This window comes from Sarcophilus harrisii, chromosome 6 (genome assembly GCF_902635505.1).
Source record: "Sarcophilus harrisii chromosome 6, mSarHar1.11, whole genome shotgun sequence".
In the NCBI taxonomy this organism is placed as follows: Eukaryota; Metazoa; Chordata; class Mammalia; order Dasyuromorphia; family Dasyuridae; genus Sarcophilus; species Sarcophilus harrisii.
In genome coordinates, this window is record NC_045431.1 from 51,716,885 (window position 1) to 51,729,212 (window position 12,328).

At 34.9% G+C, this 12,328-nt stretch overlaps 1 protein-coding gene across 1 annotated transcript in view; it reads right to left on the minus strand.

Moving 5' to 3' along the window:
- Positions 1 to 5,254: 5,254 nt before the first annotated feature.
- Positions 5,255 to 12,328, minus strand: part of LOC100914496 — a 36,518-nt gene continuing 29,444 nt past the window's right edge. Inside the window, exon 3 of the mRNA XM_031943502.1 lies at positions 5,255 to 5,406. Coding sequence (XP_031799362.1) covers positions 5,255 to 5,406 — 152 coding nt within the window. The remainder of the gene's footprint in view (positions 5,407 to 12,328) is intronic.

The following is a 12,328-nucleotide window of genomic DNA, read 5'->3' on the forward strand; positions in this document are numbered from 1 at the left end:
AGCATATTCCTCAACCTTTCCATAAAGGTCATCTTGTCAATCAGACTGCCCAGAGTTCTAAGCCCATAGGACAGATGAGATGGAAGTCCCTCACAGTATTTCTCATAGGCATTCCCCAAGGTGAATTGGACAGTATGCACCAAAGGAATTGAAAGCATTTCAGCAATCAGATCTCCATGTAGATGTACAGGATCTGAAAACAGCACATTGTAGCCCACTTTTTGCAGCTTCTGCATGAGTGTCTAAATGAAGACTAAAGCTTAATTTTATCCTTTGAACAAATAGATTCAGGGTCACAAAAATTTCCAGATTTTTTCCCCGGTATGAAAGATTAGGAAACTCATAAATCATTTTGAACAAAGTTTCTTCTATCTCTTTTACTGCTTCTTCTATCTCAAATGGCACTGGAAAAAAATCATAGTTTAGCCCTGAGATATGTGACAAAAGGTACTAACACAGTGTGTCCCCTCTGTGCCAGCTTTTCCAGAATGATTTTTAAATGGATCCAATGATTATCCTCTGTAGGTCACACCAGCACTTTTCCATAGGACCCAAAACTGAAGCAAAAGAGTTGCAACAGTAGAACAGAGACCTACTTCTTAGACATAGTAATTCTGCTTGCTTGTCTTTTAAATCAGGTGAGTTCACCAACTAAGTAAATATGGGCACTTTTTTAAAACAAGGTCAACAATATTCACTGCAAACATAAAATAGTCCTTCCTTTCATAAAGCTTATAAATATATTATATATCATAGATCTATGTATATACACACATCTATACATTTATCTATATATACATTCACACATAGGAAAGTAATTTAAATATTTTGAATTCGAATCTATTTCTGGGAAACTATTCTTTTTTAATAGTATTTGATTTTTCCAAATACATGCAAAGATAGTTTTCAACATTCATCTTTGCAAAACCTTATGTGGCAATTTCTCTCTCTGTGTGTGTGTTTCTCTCTGTCTGTCTGTCTGTCTGTCTCTTTCTCTCTCTCTCTCTCTCTCTCTCTCTCTCTCTCTCTCTTTCTCTCTCTCTCTCTCCTCCTCCTCCTCCTCCTCCTCTCCCTCTTCCCCAAGACAGCAATCAAGTCAATATAGGTTAAATATGTACATTTCTTCTAAACATATTCCCATATTCATCATTCTGTGCAAGAAAATTTAGATCAAAAGGGGAAAACATGAGAAAGAAAAAAATACACAAACAAACAAACAACAACAACAAAGGTGAAAATAGTATGTTTTGATCCACATTCAATCTCCATAGTTCTCTATCTGGATATAGATGGTACATTCTATAACAAGAATTTTGGAATTGTCTTGAATCACCTCATTGTTGAAAAGAGCCAAGTCCATCACAATTGATGTTCACATAATCATTTTGTCACTGTGTACAGTATTCTCTTGGTTCTACTAACTTCACTCAACATCAGTTCATGTAAGTCTTTTCACTCTTTTCTGAAATCAGGTTGTTCATCATTTCTTATAGAATAATAATATTCCATTACATTCCTATAACATGAATTTATTCATCCATTCCTCAATTAATAGGCATCCACAGGAAATTAGTCTTTTTCTTTTTCTAGGCTTTCCTAGCTCCTGAAACTATTTGAGATTTCTTTCTAAGCTTATTTTCCACTATTCTGAAGGTACCATGTACCTATTTATTCACATTAGCATGTGAGATAGGGAATTAAAAAAAATCTTTCTTCTTATCTGAAGCACTTAGTACAAGTGCCAGACTCATTGTAATGTTTAATAAATACTTATTCATTGGCTGACTGATTTTTCTCCAGTTATAATATTCTAGGCAAGACTTTTCTTTTTATTGCATATGAATAACTGTGATATAAGGAGGTGCACCTGGAACCAAGAAGATCAGTTTTCAGATATGTCCTCAGTACTCTGTATTGTCATTGGACAAGATTGATCTGCCTCAGTTTCCTCAGCTTTAAAATGGTAATAACATAGCATCTACACTTCAGGGCTGTCATCAAGATGAAAGAAGATATTTGTAATCTATTTTTATATGCTTTAAAGGGCTATACAAACAAAAGGTAGAAAACAGCAAGAACTTTATGAGTCTTCTAAACCAGGTGCTTTAAGAGTTCAGAGGAGACAGACATCACTTTCTGATGTAGAAATCAGTATAAGTTTATTGGAAGTCATAGTGATTGAGGTCATCTCCCCCAATCTCCTCTTAGACCTCCCCCCAACAATCATTCTCTCCACTTTATGCATCTTTAATCTTTCATTCTCCTTGCAAGAAAACTGAATCAGTCCCTCAAATTTCAAGGTTTTTAATCTTTCTTTGTTTCATGGATCCCTTTGACAGTCTACAGAAATCCATAGACTCGTTTCTCAAAATAATGCATTTAATTGTATAATTAAATACATAGTATTTCAAAGAAAATTGATTATATATATATATATATATATATATATATGCATATCTCTACTATCTAGCTGCAGTCCAAATTGATGGACTCATTCTGTTCTAATTTGTTCTAGGAAGTTTCTTTTCTTTCCTTATAATACTATCCTGAAACACAAGTATTTTTGCAAAGGCAAACTTACATAAAAGATTAATATTGAACTTCCAAATGACCTTAGTAAATTTCTATGTTTGTCCTCATTGAAGGTATTTGACATCGTGACTAAAAACATCATGCTAAAAAGTAGAGGAGCAAGTTACACAGCCTTGTTTTACTCTATTGGTGAGTGAGAAAGCTTGAGAGCATTGTCCATTGTCCAGAACCTAGGCAAGTATGTCATCATAAAAGTGTCATACAATGCTGATAAGCTTCTCTGAGCAATCAAATTTTGACATAATTTTTCTGAGAGTATCAAAAGCCTTGATCAGATCTACAAACGTTTTATATAGACATGTTCTACTCCTGGTGTTTCTCCTTGAGTTGTCAGGTAGCAAACTGTTTTTCAGTCCCTCTACTTCAGAGAACACAATTCTGTTGGGCCGACTACATTGTTCCAATGCCAAATGTACACTTGCCAAAAAGATTATTTTATTCAGAACTCACATAGGGCAGGAGTTCACAAGATTTAGAAAAAGTGATACAAGAACATTTTCAAGGTCTCTCTTAAGAACTTTAAAATTGATTGGATAACTATGGATCATACTGATAAAGGACCATGGGAGACACTGATATAATGATACACAGGTACACCACTCAGGATGGCATACCCTCATCGGACAAGGTGCTGTGCTCTATGAGCAAAGAAGAATTGAATTAGCTCAGAAGAATGTGAGATGTATAAAATTAAGAGAATCTGTCCCAAATAGGGACTATTTGTGTCCAATCTCTGGTAGAGCATTCTAAGCTCATATTGGTCTGATCAGCCACAGTCAGATACATTATAACTTAACTCTAACATAACTGGGTCCTCTGAGAATGAAGGACAATAACCAATCAGGCATGTCATTTGCATTCTGTATTAATCAATCAATTTTCTAAGACTCATCAACTAAACCACAAATAAGTGATTAACAGTGAAAAGTGTTCTTACAAATGTGGGAAGACCTCATCAATAAAAGCTTTGCCCTTATAGCTGATTCTGCAGTTTTTTATCTCATATTCCATACCCGCAGCCCCATATTTCTCTGTTCCAGGAGAGAGATATAATTACTTATTATAGATCCTGGAGAAAAATTAATAATCTTCATAATAAATCAGAGTACTATGGACTTTTTGTATTATCAGTTATATTATATTGTAGTCATTGTTTTCTAAAATGGTAGACTAAAGTTTCAGTTCCATGGGCACTGTATCAGCTTGTTAGACTTCCAGAATCATTCTTAACATGAATTCTGTAACGTGGATATTAAATTTGCTTGTATCATAGCCATGGTGTGAAAACTCATAGATGTTTTGCAAAGTTTCCACTTTTATTATTGATGATATGAGGAAGATAGGAAGAAAAAAATTACAAAGTTAGAAAGATTAAGTTCTAATGTTTCATACCTTTGCCTATAAGAGCTTCAGCTAAAATTATCTGCAGTTTTTAACCTTCATTCTTTTAAATCTTTGCACTTCTTAGGAATAAAAATCCTTTAAAAAATTAAAGCATGTTTTTGTTCTGATTTCAGAGAGCTATATTGCCATACATACACACCTCAATAAATGCTTTGTCTTGTGATATCTCAGTAGAGAGGAAATCTAGGTCTCAAGAAGGGGTTAATAGCAATGAGTAACTCACAGGGAGATCCAGGCATTCAAGCCCTAAAATTTCTTGACAAACACAAATTGAAAACATGGGATTATAGGGTGATAAGGAAAGACATTTGGGGATCATGAAAATGCATCAGGAGTAGAGAAACACAAGGAGCACATAATCGTAAGAGAATTGATTCTTTTTCTACTAGTGAAAATTGTTTCTCATCACTACAGAAAGATTATTTATTACTATTGCAGTCATTATAGATAGTATTACTATATTTAAAGCGATTAAAAACCTGCATCTTTATACTTGAAAAGATTTTATGTGAAGCTTTCTTAGGCTGTTTATGTTCTACAAAGTAGAAAAGCTTAAAGTCATGGAAGAAGGCCATAATAATCGCCGTGACAGACAAAACTGAAAATAAGACAACTCATAGGAAAACACTTCTAAAATCATTTTTTCTTACCTAATGCTTCACTGAAAAACTGCTCCCAAATTCTGTCATATGAAGGAAGGAAGATATCAAAGAAGAGAGATAATAGCATATTGTATACTCTTTCCATAAAGGTCATCTTGTCAGTCAGTGCAGACAGGGGCAATGGTACATAGGAAAGAGGACATGGAAGTACTCCACAGTGTTTCTCATAGGCATGCCCCATGCTGAATCGGAGACTATTTACAAAAGGGATTCCAAGCATCTCTGCTATCAGGCTTCCACATGGAAATGCAGCGTCGGTAAATAGGACATCATAATCAGTTTTTTTTAGTTTTTCCATGAGAGTCTGATTGAAGACTACAGATGCACAGTGTGATATTACAGCAGTAGCAGATTTCTTCATTATTGTATGAAATTTCCATGCAGTTTCCCAGGGTGAAAAGCTGTTAACTTGGTAAATAATCTCATCCAAAAAGTTTTCCAGTCTATTTATTACTTCTTCTTGAGTGTCTGACGTAGTGAAAATTTCATAGTTCAGGCCTGAAGAGTCAGTGGGATCAATGAGAATTGTAACAGAAGGTATTAACACAGTCACATAGTGACCCCTTTTTACCAGTTCTTCAAGAATTGTCTTTATATTAATCCAGTGACTGCATTCCACTGGCCACACCAGAACCTTCCCGCAAGCCCCATAGCCAAAGCAGCAGAGCTGCAGCCCCAGCAGAATAAAAGCCCAGTTTTTTGGCATATTGCTTGAGCCTGAAGTCTTCTATCACACTGGACTGCTGTTCTTTTGAAGACATAGAGGCAAATCAAGGGACAAGTAGAAGATTAATCTCTAAATGCAATTCTCCTCCCACTGAAAATACACACCCATTCACCACATACAAACAAACACATTTACTACAGTGAACTCTGTCCATCACTCAACAGTATTTGCCAAGCCCTTGGCAGACAGCTGTATTAAGTGAATTTATAGGTAGAAATCAAAAAACAGAATATGAAAAGGTATGGTTCCATTCTTTATAATTCTTATAATTGAAATAGAGAAAACCAATATATGCTCAAGAAATAAACCAAGGAACACAGTGCAATACAACAAAAGTGGCTAATTAATTCAGTTCAATTCAAGAAATATTTTTAAGGCACTTGACTGAATTATAAAAGGGTGGGCAATTGGGGTGAAGTGACTTGCTCAGGGTTAATATATCCAATAAGTATCAAGGGTCTGAGATCATATTTGAACTCAGGGCCTCCTGATTTCAGTTCTGGTATATCTACCAATGTGTAGAATTTCTTCCCTTGAGATTGAGTATCCTTTCTCTTTTGTTCTATTAATTTGAGTACTTCCTATTTTCATAAGTGTATGTTTATTTAACCTAATATGTTAGTTTTATTGTTGAGCAAAGTAGTTTCTAGGCAGCTAGGTGACTCAATGGACAGAGCACTGGATCTGGATTCAAAAAGAACCATCGATCAAGGAGTGGCTGTGCAAGTTATGGTATATGAATGTGGTGACTTACCATACTACTGTGCATTAAGAAATGAGGAAATAGATAATTTTAAATATATATGAAAACATGTATGAACTGAACCAAAGTGATATTTTTCCAAACCAGAAGAATAATTTATATTATATTAATATTATAAAAATAAAGGGAAATTAGAAGAAATTTTTAGTTAACACAACACTATAAAAAACAACTTTAAAAGCTGTAAGAATTGTGGTAAATATGATGCTCACCCATTTTTCAGCTGTGTCTGATTTTTCAAACTCATCTGGGTTTTCTAGGCAAAGATACTACAATGGTTTGCCATTTTCTTTTTCATATCACTTTACAGATGAGAAAATTAAGGCAAATGGGGTTAAATGACTTGCCAGAATCACATAGCCAGGAAGCATGGCAGATGTGCATAGTTCAGGGTCAGCATGTGCTAGATTAAGGACAAAGAATAATCGATGTGAAATGATCTTGGGGGAGGTGACACAGTAAAGTATAAACACTATTAAATTTGCAGTCATTTTCTTCATCTACAAAAAGAAGGGGGTATATTACAAATGAGAGAAATTTCTAAGGTATTTTGCCACTCTAAATTCTATGGGAGAGGAATTTATCCTGTAATTTCATTGGCATAAGACTTTCCTACATGAGTAAAATTTACCAATTCATTTTGGTACCTTTTCTTCTTAAGACTTACAAAATTGTTTAGAGTCCTGAGGAGTTAAGTGGTTTACAAAGAGTAACTCAGCCAGAGGTGATGATGATGATGATGATGATGATGATAGCAAGCATTTATATACATCCCATTATATACACAAATACTATGCTAAACATTAGAAATATGATTTCATTTGATCTTCGTAACAATGATGGGAGAATAATGCTATAATTCTCCCCATTTTATAGTTGAGAAAATTGAGGCAGAATTTAAGGACTTGTCTAAGGTCAAACAACTAATAAATTCCTGTGATCAGATCTGAATTCATAATTTCCAAAATATAGACTTAACAGCTCTATCCACTGCCCCACATAGCTGCCTCAGTATATGGTAGCATAGTACTTGAACCATAGTCTTTCTGTCTTTCATGTCAGTATTGAATCTACCATGTCATCCTCTCCACAACCTTCTGAAATTTGAGTCTCAAAGGGCAAGAATTTTTATTACTCATTATAAATTCAAGTCAAATTCCCTGATAACCTGTTCTTTATATACAATCTCTCAAGGTTCCCATTGAGTCATAGGATCATACTGACTGCTTCAAACTCTCTAAAAAAATAAGAAATGGTTTTTACCTAAAATTCTGCTCTACTATTCATTCCAAAATAGACAATATACCACTATAACCAAATGTATTGCATCACTAAAAGTGTAAGGCACACAATTCTTCACCCTACAAGAAAGGACATCCCATCCATTAGCCTTGGTGTGCAGATGGTATCTCCAAGGTATTTTCATGAGAAAATTGAATGGTACCCACAACTGGAATGCTGAGTAGTTCAATCACTAGATTGACAAGGGGAAAATTCATATGCCAGAAACACAACAAGCCCAACTTCCTAAAACCTCCCTTAACAACATCTCTTTTAACACAGCACTAAAACATACTTTTTTGTTTCATGTATAAAAGTAAAAAAATGCTTCTGATAGTCTTACTGGTACCTGCCACCAGGAAAGAATTCAAGAAAAGACATACAATACCTAGGCATGTAGTTCACCAATCAGTTTTATCTTAATAACTGGCAAGGTGAGCACTTCAACCTTAAAAGGAAATTGGGTAGAAGCAAGAAGAATATTTAGTGAAGGCATCAAGACAGTGATTTCATGGTCCTGTAGTTTGAGTTCTTCCACAATGATATCGCTATGGAGCCAGTGACTAAAATTCACAGACCTGATGAGCATTTTGCCACATTTTACAGGAGCAAAGTAAGACAGCTGGAGCAGGAAAACACTAAAATCCCCCTGCTCGGTTCTAGTGAGTTTCACTTTTGTTTCCATTACAATTAGAATGAAATAAATGCCTAAATCCAAAAAGTATCCAAAAAAATTATTTTACTTGTGCTAAATCTCAAACCCTTGACAGGATATTGCCCCGAACTACAAGCAGCATGCTTTGGACTTATAAAACTGTAATCTTTTTTAGAAAGCTAATACAATTAAGTGCACAGATTCTGTCCCTTTTTCTTGACTACTATCTTGGGAAAGAATGCACTGATTGTACACAAATTCTCAGTTATACAATGCTATGCTGAGCAAACAACCAATATTTACAGATACCTGCTATCTACAAATCACAGTACAAAACCACGGGAGTTACAAAAATCCATATAGGACAAAAGTTTCCAATGAACTTACAAACTAGTACTTTGTGTGACAAAGGGGTGGTAAGGTGTCAGAAAGCATATAATTATATAGTAAGAGCATTTCAGTTATAAAATCAACTGCTAGGTGAGATCTGAAGGTAAAAGTTGTTATTGATAGAGGAAAGCAGGAAGAAGACTTTCTGGAAAAGGTTGGAAATGAATTAGGCTTTAAAGGTTGGGTAAGACAGCAACAATCCAAGAGATAAAGTTTGGGTATTCTGAGGATATGGAAGAACAAAAACAAGGAGATACAAAAGGGCAAGTAGGAACAGGCTGTGTAAGATTCTGCCTCAGCTTCCCTGGTGGCTTCTCCCCTCTATTGAAAGATCTAATTCTTTGTCACAAAGGCAGCTAAGTGGTATAGTGGATAGAGGGCTGGGCCTGGAATCAGGAAGATTTGAGTTCAAATTCAGCCTCAGTCCTACTAACTATGTGATTCTGGGCAAATCAGTTAATATTTCTCTGCCTCAGTTCACTCAAATATAAAATGGGGATCATAACAACACCAACCTCACAGGGCTTTATGAGGAAATAATGCAATAATGTATGTAAAGTGCTTAGCACAATACCTAGTAAGCACTTAATACATGCTTTCCCCCTTCTCCTTTCCTCTACCACTTTGGGACAATGACTCTAATAAATGACAAGTCATTCAATGAATATTTAAAGAATAATTGCTATGTGACAGCATGGTTCTAGGCACTATGAATACTGTTAGAGGTAGTAACATAGAATTTTCTTCTCAAAGAACTTACAAAGTTAGGAATACCTGAGCTCATATCTTACCTCAGATACTTACCTATCTGCCTACACTCAAAAATATAGTCAGTAGTCATGTGGAACTAATTGACTCAGATAGTAAAATAAAAAACAAAGTAGAATAGATATGATTCTTTGTTAATTTGATTGACTTGGTCTGATTTGACCTGAAATGATTAATGATTTTTAACAGAAAAGGTCAAGAAGGGGTATTATAAAAATAGAATTTCAATGAAGGCAGATTTTGATAAACAATTTGGGAAAATAACAGTAATTCTGTGAAGATTTCAAGATTTCTTTTGAGAATTGCTGAGTTTGACATAATGTAATGATGAGAAATCCAAATAGAGAAGTTCTGTGGAAAACTAGGAATGTAAAATTCTAGCATAGATAAAAGTCAAGGATGGGAGTTCATGCTATAGATAATGGGCTGATAAAGATATGACTGAAACCAGGAGATATTTCTGGTTCAATAAAGCAATGAGTATAGAGAGAAACAGATACCCAAGGAGAAAGGACCTAAGCACTTGAAGGAAAAGCTTGGTGAGTTTCAGGGATAAACTCTAAAGCTATCATAGAGGTGGAGATCAATGCACCCCTTTGAGATCTAGACAAATATAATTTAAAAGTAAAAAAAATAAAATTGGGACATTCTATTGGAAAGTCAAAAAAGTTAGATATGATGAAAGTATTTCAGCAATTATTAAATAGGAATAGAAAAGAGTGTGTGTATGTGTGTGTGTGTGTGTCTGTGTGTCTGTCTGTCTGTCTACCCTAAAGGCTACTGGGTGATGTAGAGAAGGGTTTCTTAAACTTTTTCTACTTATAAACCACTTTTGCATGAAAAATTTTACATGACACATTGGGTGTATAAACATATGAAATAGATATACAAATCAAATATTTACTGATAATAAGTTATAATTTCATGACTCTTTAAAAGCTAGAGTATAGAGGATAGAAGGCTGGACCTGGAGTGAGGAATACCTGAGTTTATCTTACTTCAGACATTTATCTACACTTCCAAGTCACTCAAATATTTGCCTACACTCAAATATAAAATGAGGATCTTAATATCATACACTTCACAGGGATGTTTCAAAGATATAATGAAATAGTATTTGCTGAATAAATTATTTTTGGTTGCAATCCTTATTTTTTGCCTTGTATAAGGCTAGAAGGGGAAAACTATACTTTTTAATGAAACAGAAGATTTTCAAATGGAGAGTAGAAGCACAGGCTTGAAAAGAAACTTTGAAATACATTTCAGGAGTCAAGAGAGAAAGAAAATCTGAAAATATGTACCAAAAAAAAAAAAAATAAGAAGGGACATTGATGAGCTATTACATTTTAATGGAGGGGGAATGATAAAAGGATCTTTCCAGAATCTTAGACTTCACACATTGACAGTACTTCCTGTTAATGTGTATTCTTCCTCTGGTTGACTGGTTCTTCCTACTTTTAGGAGGGCCAACCAGCCATGCCTTTCTCTCCAGGTTTCATTACTGTCTCTCTTGCACTTTCCCACTCCACTTTTCAATTCCTTTTTATGTTTTGTTTTCCCTCCATTGGAATATAAATTCATTGAGGGCAGGGGCTGTTTTTCTGATCGTATTTGTATTTCCAGCATTTAGCACTGAGTCTGGAATGTTGTAAGTGCTTAACAAAGGCTCCTTGACTGGACTTGGAAACTTAATAATTGTTAATGAATAGAATGAAGAATTAAAATTAAAATGGCAATGCTACCTAAATTAATTATATCATGTATCGAGTGTTGGGAATATTCCATTCAATGCCAGCAAAATTCTTGTTTGTAGATAGACACCATATTTGATCTTTTATATCTCCTACAAATTCCATCTGGTTCAACAAAATAGTAAGCAGGACTAAGTAAAATAATTTACTAACAACTGTAGAAGAACAGAGAACTAGTTCACAAGGAACTTCCCACAGAACCTGGTTATTCTCCCTAGATGGAAGAGGGAGGTTTCTATTGTGTTTTAAAATGGAAATAAAGTGAATCTAAGTGAACTGATCACAGACAATGAACCCAACAATCAGACAATGAAAAATTCTGGATCAAAAAATCCTCTAATCAGACATAATGTTGTTGCATCAAAATAAGGTTATATGTGGAGTAGTCATATGCAGATCACATTTCAGGACAGAAGAGTGAGGTTCTGACAGTGAATGCCCCTCAAACTTTATAATCTCTCTCTGTCACTTGTGTCATTTCTATACAAACCGTATGCATTGCCAATGAGATATGAATGATCAGAGACTAAGTTCAATGCACAATGGCCATAGTAAGGAGGTAATAGTTCCTAGGAGTTTGGCTTGATATGGGGTGAGAGTTTGAGGGGATGAAAATGGAGTTTTTTAAATGAGGGAAGCATGGGCATGTAAGAGGATGAGATTGAAGATGGAATAGAGGTCTGTATAATGAGCAAATGGGCAAAGACCTGGAGATGGGAAAGAGAGGATAAAAGCCAGAAGGAGAGGAATTTCTCTTGGCAAAGAGAAGAAACACCTCTTTTTCTGAGCAAGGAAGAGAGGAAAGGAGAATGAGAGAAAATGTGAAAAGGTTTTGAGGTATAGAACAGCAAGGAAAAAGGTAGCAGTGACACTAAATCTCATATACACATCTCTCTAGATTTCACTAGATGGCAGCAGTATATTTCCATCTGGATTTTTATCATCATAATCAACGCTATTCTGGGAGGCTGTATATTATTTACTCTGAACTTAAAAATCTCTTATGGGCAATTTAACTAATATAAACAAATAAGTTAATCATTGAAATAAGATAACTTCCTCCTAGTTTGTTTGCCCCACATGCAGGTCAGGCTGATGCATTCTGTATTCTTTACCAATGTCCCATATATTCCTATTTCACCTTTAATTGTCCTTGTCCATTTTATTTCTTCACACGAAACCTAAGAAAACCTGTTAGCATGGATGGGCTATTGCAAGTGAATATAGGTTATTTAATCTGTTCCAATCACGGAAACACGAAACAATGCTAAAACTGAGAATGTTTTTGCCTGATTAAAATATTGTTTTACAGTGATCAGGTATACCAGTGCATAA